Below are 20485 nucleotides of genomic sequence, written 5' to 3' on the forward strand. Positions count from 1 at the left end.
CTAGAAAGAATCATTTGGATAGAGAACGTTGAGATAAACGCGATTTTTGACTTGTGGATCTCTTCTGTGCCAACCTCAGCTGCTTTTGATTGCTTGTAACCTTTAAGCTGAATCCCCAAAAAGGCTATTTTGGGTGCTTAAATTTTGGATTGCTCCTTTAAAATCTAGCAAAAGCCTAAATTCCAGATGTATTTTCTTTCTTTTTGTTTTTAATAAAATTTACCTTCTTTAAGAACAGGATTTGAATTGTTGTGTCCCAAGAGGTTTGTGCCTATGCTGTTTCATTAGCTGGTGGCAACAGCTAATTTTCTTTGTTTTCTTCTCAGCAGTTCCCCGGAGGGGAGGTGAAAAGGCTTGAGGGTACCCCTTAGGGAGGAATTCCCAAGTGCTCCTTCCTGGGTCCAGGGTTTTTTTTGCATTTGAGTGGTGGCAGCGTTTACTAAGCCAAGGTCAGAGAAAAGGTGTAACCTTGGGAGTTTAATACAAGCCTGGAGTGGCAAGTATTAATTTGTAGAGTCCTTGCAGACCCCCACCTTCTGCACTCAAAGTACCAGAGTGGGGATTCAGTCTTGACACCTACCTAAAACAGATGTGGACTCCAGCTCTGCCAGTCACGAGCACAAGCACTGTAGTTTACAGCTTTGAAACTTTCCCTCTTAATTTTTGACTCTTACATGGTTAAGAAAGGGAGAAGCTGGTAGAACACTTAGCAAATGGCCTTAGCTGTGTATCAGCTGTTTTCTCCTGGAGCTCAGTGCAGGCAAAACTCCCATTGACTTCAGTAGGAGCCCTGCTTATGATGTGTGATCCAGCCACGCAGTTATAACAGCTAGTGCAGCCATGTGGATGTGGCTGAAGTTGTTAAAATAAACTCAAGGGAGTTAGGCACCCACAGGGCCGGTGCAAGGAAGTTTTGTGCCCTAGGCAAAACTTCCACCTTGTGCCCCCCCATCCCTGTCGCAGCTCCTCGCCCCCCCTCCATCCTGTGAGGCACCTCCCCAACAGTAGCTCCCCCCCTGCCCTGAGGCACCCCCCCCATTGCAGTTCCCCCCCGGGGAGCCATGCGGCAGCTCCCCACCTCAGCTCACCTCTGCTCCGCATCCTCCCTGGAGCACACCGCCCCGCTCTAATTCAAACAGCGGATTGGCACCACAAGCCTGGGAGCCGGGAGAAGTGGAGCAGCCACTGCGCTGGGAGAGGGAGTCTGAGTCCCACGTGTCAGTGCACTGCCGGGCAGTCCAGCCCAGGAATGCTGAAAAAAAAAAAATTGGGAGCACCGCTTTTTGGTGCCCCCAAATCTTGGTGCCCTAGGCAACCTCCTAGTTTGCCTTAATGCTAGCACCGGCCCTGAGCACCCAAATGAATACCAAGAGGATGTGTGCCCAACTCCTTAAGGCTCCTCTGAAAATCTCAGCCCAGAGCAAGACTTGACCATTTCCCTTCTTCTATTAAATGGCACTTGGAAATAAACACAAGCCCTTGGTGTGACAGTTGCCTATCTCAGATAGCCCAATTCACGTGGCCATAAAACACTTATACAACCTGTCTCTAACCTGTATTCCTTGGAAATACGCTGCCTTTCTTGTTTCTTAACTGGAACTGTCAGTAACTCTTTTCAGATGACTGGTGTCAGACTGACTCTTGTGGCATGTGCCCAGGACATGTCAATGGAAAACACAGGCTTTATCGTGGAGACTCCATTTTGCTGTTCTGTAATTAAAGTCTATTGGCCTTTGCACGTAAAGCAGGAATTCACGTGCTTCGTTATGTACAGAGAATGCAGCATAAGCTCCCCAAACGTAGGGCATGTGCTCTCTGAATATAGAAAGGACAATCTGAGAATTGACAAGTGAATCTGTTAATTTAGTTTGACTTAAAGCTGAGTTGATTATAAAAGAATCCTCTATGAAATGTACACCTACTGGCAAGAGATCTCTCTTCTGAATGATTCTGAGTCCTGAATAACACAGATGCTTCAAACTTCCCCAGGTTAAAACTCACTGAAATCTTGTGCATACAAATAAATTTGAAGAGACTTTAATGGTTGATGGTAACTCTTTTGCTATTAACCTTCATAACAAAGTTTTTTCTTCGGCCTGAGCTGACAAATGTTCTGCTACCCAGAATTCCGCACAGAACTGTCTCTCTCAAAATGGCTGCCACTTCCCATTGCTCTCCATGGAAATGAGGACACAGGCCGCTCTTAGCAAAAATGGTGATTAGCAAGGTTCTTACTGGAAACAATGGGAGGCGGTGGCCACTTTGAAAGAGGGCATCTTCACTGAGAGTTGTCAGGCCTCTGTCTGACTGAGAACAATGAGAGATGCAGCCGTTTTCAATAAGGGGAATTCTTTGAGTTTCTCTGAAGACTTTTTATGTACCGGCCTCTGCTGATACTTCTGTTTATGAAAATTAAGGGTCAAAATTACTGTTAATCCAAAGCATTTCTTCCCCAAACCTGTCTGGTGTCTACTCAACAGAGAAGTGGAAACTGGGGAGTGTGTGCTTGAAAATATGAGGCATAATGTGAGCTTTGGGGCAGGGTGTGCATGGGACTGTAGGGGGCAAGAGGGAGGGAGAATTTGGGAGCGGAACACTGGGGTGTACACCCCTGTTGGCTTTGCACTGCTCTGCAAGTGCAAATTAATTCTACACTCTGCTTACTTGGCTCATCTATTCAGGCTGCTGTTTGCTGCTCCAGAGTGGGTTAACGCAGCTGGCAAATATTAGCTTGTTACAAGTTTTTGCTAAAGAGACACGCAGTGGGCAGGGGTGGCCTCAAACTGATTGTTAAATCTGCTCTGGGAGCACACGTGCTAAACGGCTTTGCTCACAATAATATGGTCACGGTGTGGTGCTGGGATAGGGCGGAGTGGGTGCCCTTACTGCATTTCCAGACCTTAACATGTTTGGGTTTCTTTCGGCTTTACTTCAGCTCTGCTTTTATCAGGTTCATGATACTCGGTCTCAGGATAACTGCAACATCCCAGTAAAAATTTACCCTAAATTACTAATATACAAGAAACCTTAATTCCATCTCCATGTTGTCTATCTGGATGTGTTGTGGTTATGGCTACCAAATAGCTAAATGCTGTACCCTGCTATTCTGTGCTACGATACCCCATCATGTACCCACATGTTTGTCTCATCCATCCATTATGTCTTGTCTTTTAGATATTAAACTCTCTGGGGTAGGACCCACTGTCATGTCTGTACAGTGCCTGGGGCCATGGGGCTCAATCTTGCAGTGTCACTGTAAAGATATAGTGCCTGTATCTGAATGTACAGCTAACTTGGAACAAATTAACTTGTATTGAGGGTGTCTGTCTGGTAACAGTTAGTGTTCCCCACATGCAGGAAATCCCTGAAAATGCTGCAGATTTTGCTCATCTAACTTTTCTGCATGAACCAGTTTTTATGAGTGGAGTTGACCTGAGATACACACACTCCAGGCTGTGGGAGTCTGTGAAGCACTGCTGGAAGGTAAAAGGATCAACAGAACACATTTATTCCATCTGAGTCACTGCATTGACTTGCAAGTCCAGTTCAAGCTTTCCTTTGCTTCAGAGTTTTCCATAACGTTTGCCTGTCTCTCCTCTCACATACCTTTAGCACCCTTCTCCTGTCTTGCACTCACTTGGCCTCAACCCTCCAGCCATGCTTTCTTGTATGACGCCTCCTTAGAAATATGACCAGCCTCTTCCCTTTCCACTTCACTTCAGATATTCTACAACATGCTCAAACTACAATGGTCTTACCTCATATGTCTTGTTTCGTATTTTTCCCAATGGCTCCAGACTGAGTCACTTCTTCTCAATCTCTTTTAGGGTGAATGGCAGCCAGAGCCAGAACCCAACAAGCACTGTTCCCAGTTAGTGGTTAAACACAGTCTAACAGTGTTTGGAAAGCACTTCTCCTTGATGGATTTCGCAGTTAGAGCCAGACAGGTAGGTAACACACATCACAAAACAGTACTCACAAGTACCGGGAACAAAGGAAGTTCTAGTGATTAAAGGGCACAATGAAGTGTAGTCTGGGCTTTCTCACAAACTTGCTTAGGTTTCAGCTAAATAATTTGACTTTCCTGTGCCACAGTTACAAGTCTGTGAAAAGAGAGGTAAGCTGGGCGCAAGCAAACATTATGCATTTTCATACATATGTCCAGGGCCAGAACACGACCCAGGGGAACTGATGCATGTAGTGAACTCTGTGCTGAGGATTGAAGATGCAAAACATTAGCAACACCAGGAAGAGAAACAACCCTAGAGTGACTGGGTTTGTTTCTGTCTAAACCTATGGAAGAAATTTATGGTTTGCATGGAACAGTCGGGAAGTTCTACAGGACTAAAGAGAAGCTAATGTGCCGTGATAGACCCGGGCCAGTTGGGAACAGCAGAGTAGAAGGGAGAGATACTGGCCACTGGAGAAGCAGTTTTTTGTTCCCTGACTGACCAGAGCAGAGGCTGCTCCAGGCTAATGAAAACACCTGACTCCAGTTAACCTGCTAAGAGTCAGGTGAGGCTGGTAAGCACCTGACTCTAATTAAGGCCCCTCTGATGCTATAAAAGGGCTCACTTCATCAGGCCAGAGGAAGCTAGGGAGCCAGAGGAGAGGAAGTGTGTGCGAGGAACTGGGAGCAAGAGGCATGCAAGAAGCTGAGAGTGAGTAGGCAAACTGCTGGAGGACTAAGGAGTACAAGCGTTATCAGACACCAGGAGGAAGGTCTGGTGGTGAGGATAAAGAAGATGTTGGGAGGAGGCCATGGGGAAGTAGCCCAGGGAGTTGTAGGTGTCGTGCAGCTGTTCTAGAAGGCTCTCAAGACAGCTGCAGCCCACAGGGCCCTGGGCTGGAACCTGGAGTAGAGGGCGGGCCTGGGTTCTCCCAGAACCTCCCAACTCCTGATCAAACACAGGAGGAATTGACCTGGACTGTAGCTTCTACCAGAGGGGAAGGTCTCTGGGCTTTTTCCCGGCCCACAGGGTGAATCTGTGAGGTGAGCAAATCTGCCAATAAGCGCAGGACCCACCAAATTAGAGAAGGATCTTTGTCACAGTGCAAGTATTTAAAAAGGGTAAATGAGATGACCCGAGTAACTATAGGCCAGGCAGGCTGACCTAGATCCTTGGCAAAATAATAGAATGGCTAATATGGGACTTGATTAATAAAGTTTTAACGGATGGGAATAAATACCAGTCAACATGAGTTGATGGAAAATAGATTCTGTCTAACTTGTTTGTCATGAAGCTGATGGATTTCCACTCCATATGGCTAAATTTCTAACTTGTTTGTTTTTAATCAGCTTGCAAGTTCGGTTGATAAGTGATGCTTTAATAGACATCTGTAAAGCCTTTGACTTGGTACTATGTGACATTTTGATTAAGAAATTGCAATGATACAAAGCAGTATGGCACAAATGAATAAAAAACTGGGTCTCGGATGTAATTATAAATGGTGAATCCTCATCAAATGGGCGTGATTCTAGTGTGGCCCCACAGGAATTGGTTCTTGGCCCTACTCTCTTTAACATTTTTATCAATGACCTGGAAGAAATCATATAATTACTGATAAAATTTGCACATGAGACAAACATTGGAGTGGTAATTAATGAAGAGGACAGATCTCTGATACAGAGCAATCCAAATCGCTTGGCAAGCTGGGCACAAGCAAAAAATATGCACTTTAATACCACCAAATGTCAAGTCCCACATCTCGGAAGAAATGTCGGCCATACTTACAAGATGGGAGACTCTATCCTGAGAAGCAGCGACCCTAGAAAAGATGTGGGGGTGGGGAGATGGATAATCAATCATCTGCACATGAGCTCCCAGCGTGACACTGGGCTAATCTGATCCTTAGATATATAAACAGGGAAATCTCAAGGAGGAGCAGAGAGGTATTTGGCACTGGTGCAACTGCTGCTGGAATCCTGTGTCTAGTTCTGGTGCCCACAGTTCAAGGACTTCAATAAACTGGAGAGGGGTCAGAAACAAGCCATGGGAATGATTAGAAAATATGCATATAGTAAGAATGGATGGGAGCTCTAGGGGCCGGGCCTGGAGGGGAGGGGGCAGAACAATGTGGATAATTGAGGTGGGGGCTGGGGTGGAAATAATTAGAATTTGAAGTCTGAGGAGAAGCGGGAAACTCCGCACCATCCACACCATCAGGTAGCCAACCATAGTGGGGCCAAAATCACCTTCCTCAATACAGTTGGGAGAGTGGGCAACACTGGCTGTTGTCTATGCACACACTGGGGTGGGAGAGTGTAGGCCAAAAATCAAGGCCAACCAAACAACTCAATATAAACATTTTTTCTTAACCCCATCCCCTCAAAAAAATCTCATGATTCTTGGGGGTATGACCCATGATTTGGGACTAGTTGGAGTTGGCCATACTGCTTCCAATCTTATGCGCTGTTCCAGCTACACTGCACAGGCTTCACTAATTGAAGCGCTCTATAGCTTATGTTTTATCTTGGTAGAGTCACTGTTTAGAAGCTCCTGTTCCATTGCAAACAGGCTCTATGCACCCCCGGAGTTTGGGTGCAGCCTTTCCGTAATGGAGACAGAGCCCGCTGCTGATTAAAATGCTTGGCTTATATTCTTACTCCTCTTCTGAGGCCTTGCTGTAGGGACTCTTCCTGTTAGGCAGCAGAGGGATGCGCAGTGTGTGGGGAATGGCTCATACAGTCGTCTCCCGCCAAGGAAAGGTGAGGAGGGCCTTACGGTAGGGACTTGCTGACGGCCCTGACTAGACTGAGAAAAAAAGCTCTTTAGCAAAGGTTAACACAAGTGGCTGTACACCCCACTTGGCAGCTCCTGCAGAAAAAGGGAGCAAAATGGGTGTCACGCTCTTGCCAAATGCTGCTCCTGTCTTAGAAAGACAATATGGGGTGGGGGAGGGAGGTAATATCTTCTATTGGACCAGCTTCTGTTGGTGGGCAAAAGAAGCTTTTGAGCTTACACAGAGCTCTGCCTCAGGTCTGGGAAACGGCCCTGCACAGGGATAAAACACAGGTTTTCTCCCAGAGTGTCATGGTTAGCAACACCTGGATGGCCAACCCAGCCAGTGGTAGATACGCTGGAGGGTAGGGATAGGATACGGAGGGACCTAGACAAATTAGAGGATTGGGCCAAAAGAAACCTGATGAGGTTCAACAAGGACAAGTGCAGAGTCCTGCGCTTAGGAAGGAAGAATCCCATTCACTGCCACACACTAGGGATCAAATGGCTAGGCAGCAGTTCTGCAGAAAAGGACCTAGGGGTTACAGTGGACGAGAACCTGGATATGAGTCGACAGTGTGCCCTTGTTGCCAAGAAGGCTAATGGCATTTTGGGCTGTATGTAGGGGCATTGTCAGCAGATCGAGGGATGTGAACATTCCCCTCTATTCAACATTGGTGAGGCCTCATCTGGAGTACTGTGTCCAGTTCTGGGCCCCACACTACAAGAAGGATGTGGAAAAATTGGAAAGAGTCCAGTGGAGGGCAACAAAAATGATTAAGGGGCTGGAGCACATGACTTATGAGGAAAGGCTGAGGAAAGAGGGATTGTTTAGTCTGCAGAAGAGAAGAATGAGGGGGGATTTGATAGCTGCTTTCAACTACCTGAAAGGGGGTTCCAAAGAGGATGGATCTAGACTGTTCTCAGTGGTAGCAGATGACAGAACAAGGAGTAATGGTCTCAAGTTGCAGTGGAGGAGGTTTAGGTTGGATATTAGGAAAAACTTTTTCACTAGGAGGGTGGTGAAGCCCTGGAATGGGTTTCCTGGGGAGGTGGTGGAATCTCCTTCCTTAGAGGTTTTTAAGGTCAGGCTTGATAAAGCCCTGGCTGGGATGATTTAGTTGGGGGATTGGTCCTGCAGGGGGTTGGACTAGATGACCAGGGGCGAGCTGGGTGTTAGCTAGGCCCACTCCTACACCTGGTGGAGACTCTTACCTGACTGGGGGCATCCCCAGCGGGGACGTAGGGCTGGCACTGCCTGAGCAGCACAAAGAGACCCACACAGGACAGCGAACCTGCTCCTAAATCCAGGCTGTGACCCCTGGACCTGGTAGAAATATGTTCAGGCCATAGGCAGTGAGGATTCCTCTCCTCCCCACTAGGGTCACCAGACAGTGAATGTGAAAAATCGGGATGTGAGTTGGGGGGCAATAGGAGCCTATATAAGAAAAAGACCCAAAAATCAGGCCTGTTCCTATAAAATTGGGATATCTGGTCACCCTACTCCCCGCCCCAGCCTTCCTGAGTGAAGAGAATGAGCTGACGTCCTTCTCTGTCTGAAGGTGGGGCCGGGGCTGGTCTACCTGACCTTTGAACATGCTTTCCTGGGCCGTGGGATCATTCTTCAAAGCGTGACGCCTGTGGAGCCTCTCCTGCAGCACGTTGTCCACAGGATCTATTATCAGCGCAGCATGCCAGCGGTGATCCCCAAGTTCATTCTGAAAGTGGAGTGCATTCAGGTAAACCACAGGGTACGGCTGCACGGCGAGCTGGCCTGTGACGCCCATCGAGAGGCAACTTACCCTCAGTGGTTCTGGAGTGTAGCGTGGCAGCAGGGGGTTGGGGGGGGGACGCTTCTGAGTCTGCGCCTGTCCAGGACACTGGTACCGACTCAGAGCAGCTAATCCCTCCCACAGCGCTACCAAGGCTACACGGCTGAGTGAGCTAGCGCACAGCTGTCTCTCAAGATGGGAATTATCCCCCACCCCAGCATGATGTGCAGATGTACCCAAAGAATTGCTTCTAAAGGGGGTTCTGTCAATATTGCCAAGCCACTTGCTGTCTTGGCACCAGCTGCTTTCTGTGGCACGTGGCGCTGCAGTGTCTGGGCTTGGATTACAAGTGGTGCTAGTTCCCCTGTGCCTCCAACCTTTGTTAATACTGCAAATGTACAGGGCAGACACGTAGCCAGGCCAGGAGGCTGAATGCTAAAGGCACAGGAGCTGGCAGGCAGCAAAGCTGCCTCTTGGTTCATTTCTTGGGTGTATCTGGCTTTGGCTTCCACAGATGTGGCAGAAGTGAAGGCCAGAGGCAAGAATGGCTTGCCCTGCCCCCTCGGTGCTCTGAAAGCCCATGGGCTTTAGGTGCCAACCCCTCCCCTGGGCCAGATAAAAAGCTGTTCTGACTACAGCTGGCCTCCAAAGGCCTCAGGGAAGCTGTTGCTGAAGGCGAGGGGCACTAGGTATCTGGCACCCAACACTGCCAGTGGGAGTGAGGAGCAGGCTGGGGCAGATCCCAGGCATTGCACACTGCCCTAGCCTGCCTTGTTCACAAGCAAGGCAGCACTGTGCTGCACTCGCTGAAATTTCCACCGGCTTTCGCAGTTAGTCCCAGGACAGAATTTGGCAGTAGCTGACCAGAGGCAAGGGCCGGGATGACCACAGAAGTCCTGCATCATGTATCAAGGACCCCATGAGTGTGTGGCTAGGTGAAGACTAGCAGTTCCTGGGCTTTGTTGCTGTCAGGAATCTTTGATGAGAGGAGACCCTCCCCCACCTCAGATCACATTTTCTGAGCAAGGGGAAGCTTGAGGGCATAATTTGGGCTCCACCAGCTCCTTCCAGGGCTTCACAACCCTTGGTGCTGGGTGCTGGCGTTTTGATGCCTGTATCTTGCATTGCCCTTGGTCCTCACCCACCAGAGCAGTGACAGAGGGCATTGTTCATTGCTATGATCTGGGACCTCTCTGACCAGGGACTAGCACCCTGCCAGGGCCTGCAGCCCTTTCAACAGCAGCTCCAGCTTCACAACATCTGAGGCAACTGAAGGAGCCAGCAGCGGAAGCAAGGTGCTCTCGGGTGGAGAGTGCGTGATGGATGGCAAAGGCCTGATTTTGTTTTGGTAGTCTCTAAAAACCCCATCTGAGCTCAGAGTCCCTTCCTGAGACCGCCACACCTCTCTGTCAGCACACACTGCCCCAAGAAAGCCTCTCGGCGCTACTCAGCTATTTGGGACTGGCGACTCCCTCTCTGGCAGAGGCTTGACAGTCCCTGCCAACAATGGGCCTTGACATTCCCTCAATGACTTATTTCCCACAAAGCCTGGATTCAGTTTACAGCTGGTTGTGCAGACTGGATAAAAGCTGGAGACTGTTTGCTCTCACTTGGCATGGTAGCCAAGGCCAGCTCCAGGGGTTTTGCCGCCCAAAGCAGCGCAAAAAAACCCAAAACCGAGATCGCGATCTGCAGCCATTCAGCGGGAGGTCCTTCACTCCGAGCAGGAGTGAGGGACCCTCCACCAAATTGCCACCAAATACCTGGACCTGCCACCCCTCTCTGGAGTGGCCGCCCCAAGCACCTGCTTGCTAAGCTGGTGCCTGGAGCCAGCCCTGATGGTAGCTCTGCAAGGGAAGGAGGGAGGGGGGCGTTTTCTAGGCTGGAGCCTGTGTCAAGGGTCCAATATAAGCATGCTACAAGTGCAAATGTCAGACCTTGCATGTGTTACTAAGGTGTATGAGCAATACTAGTCTCTCCAATGGCTGCACTGCAAATTGAGCTCCATTAATCTTATTTGGGGGGAATTTAAGTTGTTAAAGCCCTTAATAGTCAGGAACCTAGCCATGAGCCTGCCTCTCCCAGCGAGCTCTTGCTACCCGCCTGACATGCTCAAACCCTTGAATTGGATCATCCTCTATCTTAAAGGGAAGGCCCGGTTTCTAGGGTATTTTCTACCATGAGGGAAGCTGCTCTTAAAAAAGGCCTCCCATGTTGGGCTGCCAGAGGCCTTGTACCCTTCTGCGGGTCCTGTGGATGGATACATATTGTGTGTTACAGAGTTGTTAAAAGGCCCCATACATGGCAAGAGTAGCCCCACACCAGCTTGGTGCTTTCGTTCAGCACCTGAAGCCTATGATGTCTGTACTACCTACCGGATCGGCAGGTAGTGTTCGATGTATTGGGGGATTGATTTATCACGTCTTGTCTGGACACGATAAATCGATCCGCTATCGACGCCCGTACTCCGCCTCGACAGGAGGAGTAAGCGGAGTCAACGAGGGAGTCATGGCAGTCGACTCACCGCCGTAAGGACGGACAAGTAGGCCGAACTAAGATACTTCGACTTCACGCGAACAGTGTAGCTAAAGTTGAGTATCTTAGTTCGACCTCCCCGGACCACCCTACTAGTGTAACCCAGGCCTATGAGATGTGCTAAAAATAAACTCTTCTCCTAAACCTTGAGTGGTGCTAAGGGTCGATGCCTCCAGGATGACAGAAATGTTGAGAGATCCCAGGTGAACCCAAAAAAGATTTTTGATAAAGAAAATTGGGCAGAAAAGAGCACTATGAATCCCTAAAGATCCCCCAAGCTTGTCTGGTGAGGATGCAGGGATGCTTCACACAACACAGTCAACCTGCGAAACTCCTTGCCAGAGGATGTTGTAAAGACCAAGACCATAACAGAGTTCAAAAAAGAACTAGATAAATTCATGGAGGATGGGTCCATCAATGGCTATTAGCCAGGATGGGTAGGGTTGGTGTTCCTAGCCTCTGTTTGCCAGAAGCTGGGAATGAGCGACAGGGGATGGATCACTTGATGATTCCCTGTTCTGTTCATTCCCTGTGGGACACCTGGCATTGGCCAGTGTCAGAAGACAGGATTCTGGGCTAGATGAACCTTTGGTCTGACCCAGTATGGCCGTTCTTATGTTCTCTGTGGCTAATAAACACTCAAAACACAGAGCCAGCAAAAGCTGAATACTTGAGCTTGCTTCAGAGCCAGTGGGATCGCTAGAAACACCAATGTATGGTACTATGAGCATCACCAGTGGATTGATAGCATGAATGAGCCCCTAGTTCAAAGTTCCATATATTTAAAATGATTCTGTTTCTTCTCCCCACAGTTTGAACGTGATATCATGATCTGGAACAACAAGCAATATCTGTCTAAACCACTGCTGGTAAAAGAAGATTCTGCGATCCCAAGGCACAGGCGCTGGTTTGCTCAATTCTATAGTGAGAACAGCACTAGATTCACTTTCCAAAAGGGTGGACTGGACTGGTGATGTCCATGTGCTCAAAAGACGTCAAATGGCTGCATCCTTTTCTCGCCCATGAGAACGGCAGTCAAGCACATAGCAAGTTAATAAAGCTGCATTTCTGCATTTTCAGTGGCACAGTTGGACTATTCTGCAGTACAACTAAAACTCTCTAATTCAATACTTTGAGCCGGCCAAGCGTAATGTCTTCCATGTAAGGCTGGGCAAATCTATTAAGTGTTGTGTAGGCTTTGCTGTCATAATTGAGCTGTAGCACTGGGTGCCCCCATCTCCAATGGGAAAACGAGACTAACAAAATCCCCTCAGGAAATAGTCTGTGCTTTGCAGCTTTTGTTACTCAGGGACAATTGTATGAAACCCCAATCCTTAGGTGCTGCAGGGCTCACGTGCCCCTATTCTCTAAAGCTGTCATTTGACATCTGTTCCTCCTTCCCACAGCAAGTCATGATGGCAAACATGGATTGTTACCATGGATGAGGAATAGGCAGGGTCACTCTAAGGAGCAGATGGTCTGTTCTTTTGCTAATGTACTTAGAAACTAGCAAGGGACCCACAGCAATGGTCAGGGCTGGCTATAGATGGTCCATGATGGATTTCTACAGGAGTTTTACCAAGGAGTTTATCAGCTCTTGAACAGATCTTAATGGACATATAGTATCTAGTGAAGATGGGAAGTAATTTTCCTGATTGTCTTACAATGCAAGAACGTAAAAACCAAACGTTTTGTGCCAAGATTAGTTCCTCCTGGAGTAATGTGTATGTGGATAGTAACAACTGACCGAACACCAGCAGGGACTTGTTTAAAAAGCTAGGTACTCATCTGGGGCAAGTGCAGAGTGTGCTGACACACTGTACAATCAGCCTTTAGTATGTGTACGAAAACTGAGCTCTGCTGGTCTGGCTAAAAACTGCTCTAATTTCCATTGTGCTTTGTTCCTTAGTAGTATACATAGATGGGCCAACTTCTGCCTTGACTTACAACCTCTAGACTCCTGTTTGCTGCAGGTAAGTCAGGGCAGAAGTTGGTGATCAGACTGTAATGTAGTTACTCTGTGCTCATCGCCATCAAAAACCAGCATAGAGTGCACAGACCTGTTGGGAGCCTTCCAAGCTAGGCTGCACCATGCTGGAGCTGACTGACATTGTCTGCTATACAGATCGCTTGTGTAAACCTGTCCTCCTGTAGCTTGTGAATTCTGCACTTTACCGAGCCTTTTGTTTTTGCACTGAACCATAAAACAATGTTAACCAGCAAGCCAGAGGCCTTTCCTTCCCAGGACTTTCTCTAGCCCCACACTCGTTACTGGGTGAACTGTTTAAACTAGTCCCTTAACGTCATAGTCTTGAGGGGGTTGTGTAGTCAGTTGGGAGGAGTGGCTCCTCGCCCTCCGGGTCTGTGGATGGCCAATCCACACTTACTTCATTGTCTGCGATGGGGGCTACAGCCATAGAATCGCGATGGCATGGGGTCACTCATCACCTAAATGCTGAAACAGGCCTGTACTACGTGGCATAGCAATGTCAAGTGGGCTAGTCAACCCCTTGGCAAATGTCTGGCTCTCTGGTGTGACTGATCTTGTACTAATAGGGATGGGTGCCACAAAGGGGTTACAAGAGTTAAATAAGTCTTGGAAGAATCACTTCTGGGTGGAACCAGGAACAGGCTAATTGTAGGGTGCGGAGCTCTTCTCTGGCTCACACATCGCCCAGAGAAGTGTTCACAAGTGGCACCAGTTTCAGCTCATCCATAAAAGTTCTTTCTACAACGTGAACTGGGCTTTTGTTTTGATCCTTGCCTTTACTGGTAGACTCTTTATAATTACTATTTTTATATTACAAAAGTTTCATTAAAATGTGTAGAATAAAAATATACAAAGTGTTACGTGACTCGTCATTCTCCATAGGTCCTGGGAAGAACCCTCAGTGCTTTCTAAACTAGCAGCACTCAGCTGAGCTTTACCTATGGCTTCCTTGGGGTGGATGAAGCCTGGAAAAGAAACGACTAAGGGGGGATATGATAGAGGTCTATAAAATCATGACTGGTGTGGAGAAAGTAAATAAGGAAGCGTTATTTATTCCTCATAACAAAAGAACTAGGGGTCACCAAATGAAATTAATAGGCAGCAGGTTTAACACAAACAAAAGGAAGTATTTTTTCACATAACACATAGTCAACCTGTGGAACTCCTTGCCAGAGGATGTTGTGAAGGCCTTTAAAAGCTACCAGGCAGAGGTTGTTGCCACTGAGCTTGGACAAGATTATCACAGCACCTTCGTTGGGAACCTGTGCTGCAGATATGCTGCACATGGAAGTCCTGGAAGCTCTCCGTGCTCTTGTTCATGGAGAAGTATTGGGAGTTGAGTCCAGGCCCAGTCATCCTAGATGGATGGGACAAGTAGGGAGAAGGGGAAGAATGGTGTGGGGCTCTGGGTGGGCCTTCAGGCGGAAAGGGCGGAATGGAGGCGAGACCACAGGTGGAAGGTGTGGGGAGGGGGCCCCAAACTTGCTCAGGCCTAGAGCCCGTGAAATCTTAATCCACCTCTGCGTAACAATCAGCACCTGCTCTTTGCTTTCTCTCCAGTGTATTGCCAGCAGTTACAAGTTTTCACCCAGCTCTTCCTAAGCAAGCCCATTTATTCTTAAGGTAAAAGCATTAGTGAGAAAAATACGTAAAAATGATAAAAAATACTATATGCATGCCAAAAACTTACCAGAGTTTACCCATAAAAGTCTTTTGCAAACTGAGGCAGCTAACAGGAGCGTTTCAGAGGGTATAGCTGCAGACTTTCTGGTGAGTAGAGTGTTTGGTTTGTCTGTGGGTTGTTTGTTTGCTCTCTCTGTATGGGCTGTGTAACTGAGAAGTGGGCCCCTCACGGTATGTCTACACTGCAATTAGACACCTATGGCTGACCCATTCCAGCTGACTCAGGCTTGTGGGGCTCAGGTTAAGGAACTGTTTAACTGCAGTGTAGACGTTCAGGCTCAGACTGCAGCCCGAGCTCTGGGACCCTCCCACGTTGTAGGGTCCTAGGGTCCAGGCTCCAGTCCAAATCTGAACAGCTATACCGCAGTTAAATAGTCTCTTAGCTCAAGTCAGCTGGCACTGCCCAGCCATGCGTGTATAGACCTAGCCTGAGCAAGCAATGGAGAGAGGCTCTGTTTTTTTGGTGCCTTGGTAAAGGCCCAGAGGCTCTGACCCTTGGAGCTCTGAACAGCTCAGCTCTTTGAAGGCTCTGAGTGGTTAATCACTCCATGATGGTGAGGGATGGAGCTGAGCTGACCTAAGCAGGAAGGCTTGGTATAAAAAGTCATTTGCCAGGTGAACTCAAGAGCCATGAACAGAGGCATCTCAAAGGAGTCTTCTGGAGGGAGCTGAGAGAGGAAGTGTGAGAGACTTTCCTTCCAGGTTCAGCTCTTCATGTGATTCCACAATGGCCAGCAAAGGAACGGTGGTGACTGCAACAGATGTGCCATAGTTTCTTTTCTACCTGAAACCAGACAGGACTTCATGCGTAGGAACTTCAAGTAGTTGGTTGTGCTAGAGGAGACGATTCTTGGATTGGAGTGGCAAGGAGAGACACTGCTGAGAATTTGGGAAGCTGAGGAGTTCCTAGACAGCCAGATTTGGGAAACACAGGTACCCAGGTTCAAGGAAAAAAGGAGCTGGCTACCAAGGAATCGGGGAGAGAGGAAACCAGAGAAGAGGCCGAGCAGTTTGTAAGCACCAGAGGCAAATGGTCACAGCAGCATTCTACACATCTGGAGAGAGATGAGGATAGGCAGACTGTGGCCACCAGGGAGAAGAGGACAGGGAATTTCACAGAGCTAGACCGTTCCAGTCGATACCAGGCCCTCAACATGGAAAATGCCTCTCAAGATCCAGCTAGTCAAAGGGAACTGAGAGCTGTATGGGACACATCTGTGGATGGCAGCTGTAAGTAAAGCAAGCTTGCCCACAAATTGTTCTCCAACAGTCCAAGGAAGAGAGACAATCCTTGTCGGGGATTCAATACTCAGAAGAATTGAAAGAACATTCTTCAAGGGATAGCTTCTGCCTTCCTGGAGCCAAGATACAAAACATCACTCAAAGATTAGACAGGCTTCTGAAGTCAACTGGAAAGGATCCATTGGTGACGGTTCGTACTGGCACCAATGACACTGTGTTGCAGGATCTTTGACTGAAGAACGAGAATGTTGAAGCAAACTTCTTTGAGACCCTTCTGGTCCCATAAGCAAAGGCCGAAGATTCTGGAAGTGAACCGCTAGTTAAGTAAGTGGTGGAGGGTTTGGGTTTTGTGGAACATTGGTCCATCTTCTACAAGGGGAGGTAGCTGTATTGTTTGGATGGCCTCCACTTCCACAGAAGGGGGAACCAGTCTTCCTGGGGACAGTCTGGCCAAAGTAGCTGGGTGGGCATTAAACTAATAACAAAATAGGAGGGTAAAAGAAGGGAAGATTTGAGCACTGAACTGGCACAAAATCAAGATGTTGATAACTAAATTAAACAAGGAACCAAAGGAAATGAAGAGGAGAAATTCTTTAATTGCCTATACACCAAAGTTAGGAGTTTTTATGGGCATTAATTTGATCTAGTTGGTATTACTGAAGTGTGGTGGGATGATTTACACAATCGGATTGTTAAAAGTGATGATTATAACCTATTTATGAAGGATTGAGTGGGGAGAAGGGGAAGGAGAGTGCCACTCTCCATGTCAAAAATGCCATTGCCTGTTTCCGAAGCACTGTTAACTCAGAAGGAAATGAGCTCTCCACAGGGTCCCAGACAAGGGCCCTGACAGTGGCAGAGTGTTCTGCTACTGGGTCATTGGGGAATCCAGCTGCAACACATTGACCGAGTTTCCAGCAGCAATGCAGCCATTCTGGGGTTAGCTGTCCCTGGGCCACTTGGTACCCTCCCCTTGGGGTATACTTGGATCTATGAGGTGTCCTCGGTTCCTTGGGGAAGGTCGCTAGTGGCAGTCCCAGCAAGTCCTCAGTGGCTTGGTCTGCTGGCGACTCCAGCCGCTCTGGCCAGTCCTCAGTTCAGCAGAGCTCCCCTTCGGTCTCCAGGTTCGGGAGCAGGCAGAAGGCATCTGTCTCCTCCAGTGGCTGGAGCCCAACTGAGTTCCAGAATCCACCCTTTGTACTTCCTGTCCTGCCTCCTGATTTCCAGTGGGAGGGGCAAGCATGGCCTGGCTCTGCCCACCTGGGTTCAGAGAGTGGTCCCTCTGCCTCAGGCCTCTCCGCCTCACTACAGTGGGTAATATCATTAATGCCAATCAACTTGGGTTTATGGAAAATAGAGCCTGTCAAACAAACAATATTTTTTATGAGATTACAAGTTTGGTTGATAAAGGTAACAGTGTTGCTGTAATAGCACCTCTGTAAGGCATTTGACTTGGTACCACATGACATTTTGATTAAAAAAGTAGAATAATATAAAATGAACACAGCACACATTACATGGATTGAAAGATGGCTAACGGATAGGACTTAAAACGTCATTGTAAATGGGGAATTGTCATTGAGCAGGTGTGTGGCTAGGGGTGGCCAGCAGGGTTCGGTTCTTGGCCCTGTGCTATTTAACATTTTTATCAATGAACTGAAAGAAAACATAAAACCATCCTTGATACAGAAAGATGTGGACTGCTTGGTAAACTGGGCACAAGCAAACAATATGCATTTTAATGCAGCTGAATATAACTGTATATGTCTTGGAACAAAGAATGTCGGCCATACTTACAGCACGGGGGACTCTATTGTGGGAAGCAGTGACTCTGAAAAAGATTTGAGGGTGGAGGTGGATAATCAGCCGCAATGCTGATTGCCCAGTGCAAGGCTGTAGCTAAAAGGGCTAATGCGATCCTCAGATGCATGAACAGGGGCATTGCAAATCGGAATAGAAACATCATTTCACCTCTGTATTTGGCACTGGTATGACCGCTCTGGAACTGTGTGTCCTGTTCAGTGTCCACAAGTCAAGAAGGATGTTGATAAAGGGTCATAGTGGTTTCTCCCTTAATAACAATTTTTAGATCAAGACTGGCTGGTTTTCTAAACGCTCTGCTCTAGGAATTCTTTTGGGGCTGTTCTCTGGCCTGTGTTCTACAGGCGATCAGACCAGATGATCACATTGATCCCCTCTGTCCTTGGAACTGATAAATGTTTAACCCTTGGGCAGAAGCTCCTGTCCATTTGCTGGATCAGAAAGAAGCCCGGAGTCAGTTTAAACACAGCCTTTTTATATCAAAAGTCTTCCTTTGATAGTCCCTGGAAAACCCAGTTTGAACCAGTATATGCAAATCTCTTCAGGCTTTCTGGAGCTGTTTGAGTGATGCACGTTAATTACCCACCACTGTTCTTAATCCCTGGCAGAGCTGTAGCAACCTTCTCCCCGTGGAGGTGCATGCAATCCCTGGCCTCCAGTGCTACATAAGCCATGCAGATTTACAGGAAGAATAGCCTGGGCCTGAAGCTCGTCTGTCCCTGTGCACTATGCTTAAGACAGGGGATAGACTGAAGAGCCAGGAGAAGCGCAGGGAGAGAAAACAGGAGACTTGTGAGGTACAGAGGAATAAGTTTAGAAAATATGGAGCAGGAGGATGGAGGGGACAAGTAGAGCAGGAATACAGAGAGAGACAAACTTGGGCAGGGAGGGAGAGGGACAGAGTGGCAGCTGCTTCCATCACAAGGGAAACAAGGAGTAAGATGTTGGGTCTGGCCTAGCAGTCAGCAGGGAGACCTGCATTATTAGGTGCGCATGTAAGGTCCGAGCAGCACTCACCAGCTGAGCTGGTCTCTGTGGGCATGTCTACACAGCACAGAGGAGAGACTCTCCCAGCCCGGGTCAATAGACTTGGGCGTGTGGGGCTCACTCACACTAGCATTCTGAGCACAGCTGTTGATAGCACCTGGAAGTTGTGGGTCATGCTGGAATTCAGGCTCTGAAGCTGGGGCATGGGGGCTTCAGTTAGGTGCACAGCTTTGCAGGCCAATAGGATTTTGGTGCCTAAATCCTCTGGGCACTTCTGAAATCCCAAGCCAGTGTATATTGCTTCCTCATGTGAGCTCTGCAGAGCCAAGACAGCTATGGGAGAAGGAGCTGAATGATCTTCCTACCTGTGCACCATGAACAGAATGGTTCTCACAGTCAGTCAAAGACTGGTAAATTACAGCTGTGCACACAGTGCTGGCTAATGGATCACACAGGTGTCACCGTGGGGCTAATCTGAAGACAGTGTGGCTAAAGGTGCAGCACTGAAGGCAGAATTTCTCCTACAGGATCTTTATTACTGGCAATGGAATGAACCCATGATAAAGTCCAGGCATGACTTCGAAAAACACTTGCAAGCCTATTTGAGCTGTCTCATCGAGAGATAATAACTATAGAAAACCACAAAGCTACTTTTAGGGCGTATCAACACTGCAGTATGTCCAGTGGCACAGCTACAGTGCTGCAGCTGTAGTGTAGACGCAGGGCCGGCTCTGGGTTTTTTGCCGCACCAAGCGAAAAAAAATTTAGCTGCCTCCACCCCAGCCCTGGGCTCCCCCCTGCACCACCCTGCTGTCCCAGCCCTGGGCTCCCCCCAACACCCCGTGCTGCCCCAGCTTTGGGCTTCTCCCCCACCAGTGCCCCCCCCACATCCTCTGCCACCCCAGCCCTGGGCTCTGCCCCCTCCACCCACATCTTCCTTCCACCCCGGCCCTGCGTCACTGGTAACTTGCTCCCAGGGCGGGTCATTCAGCAGGAATGTTGGATGTGCACGGAACACAGACAGGATTGGTTCCCATATGGTTACAGAGCTGCAGTAAAGTGGAACAATATTCAGCTTGTGTGACTGGAGGATATCTGGATGCATATTATAAGACTGTCCTCCATAAATGAGGAAAAGTTGAGGTGCCTTTATTATTCTTTTGTTCCACTCTTTGTTTCTATGGGGAATTTGCCAATGCAATATCACTGTCTTCCTTTTAAACAAATAAACAAAAAAAAAAAGGCAATGGCTGTTGAAAATAGCAATTCCAGTCCTAAAAACCACTGGGAAGCATTTCTTGCTCAATTTTATCCTACTTTTTCTACAGCAAATTACAGTGGATCAGTATATTTGATTTGGGAGAAATGAAGTAACAACTGCCAAAACTGAGCTTGAGCACTCCTGAATTTTGAGGTGATCAAATCTGGAAGGCAGGTGCTAGATTCCCTTTCTGAATATTAGCTACATCTGGGAAGGAAAAGTCAATTTCTGCTTCCATGGCTCAGAAGTTGAAATCCTCCTACGTGCCTGGTACTGTATCTAAAGCTGCCCAGGTCCAGTAGAGCCTCCCCTCCCTTACTTTTCATTTTAAATTCTAGTGGGATCCACGTACCTCCCTTGCTGGGCTTCAGCTAGAGAGGGGCACTGTCCATTTAGTCCACCCAATTCCTTCTGTGGGGGCTGCAAGGTGAGGTCACACCAGTATCCCTAAGCCAGTCTGGGGATGTCATTT

General features: G+C 48.0%; 1 protein-coding gene across 1 annotated transcript in view; it reads left to right on the forward strand.

Moving 5' to 3' along the window:
- The window catches only part of LOC127036286 (cholesterol 7-desaturase nvd-like), a 47015-nt gene extending 33222 nt beyond the window's left edge, over positions 1-13793 (forward strand). Inside the window, exons 4-7 of the mRNA XM_050927100.1 lie at positions 3358-3483; positions 3828-3947; positions 8285-8461; positions 11842-13793. Coding sequence (XP_050783057.1) covers positions 3358-3483; positions 3828-3947; positions 8285-8461; positions 11842-12003 — 585 coding nt within the window. The 3' untranslated portion in view covers positions 12004-13793. The remainder of the gene's footprint in view (positions 1-3357; positions 3484-3827; positions 3948-8284; positions 8462-11841) is intronic.
- Positions 13794-20485: the final 6692 nt, after the last annotated feature.

This window comes from Gopherus flavomarginatus, chromosome 17 (assembly GCF_025201925.1).
Source record: "Gopherus flavomarginatus isolate rGopFla2 chromosome 17, rGopFla2.mat.asm, whole genome shotgun sequence".
Taxonomy (NCBI): Eukaryota; Metazoa; Chordata; order Testudines; family Testudinidae; genus Gopherus; species Gopherus flavomarginatus.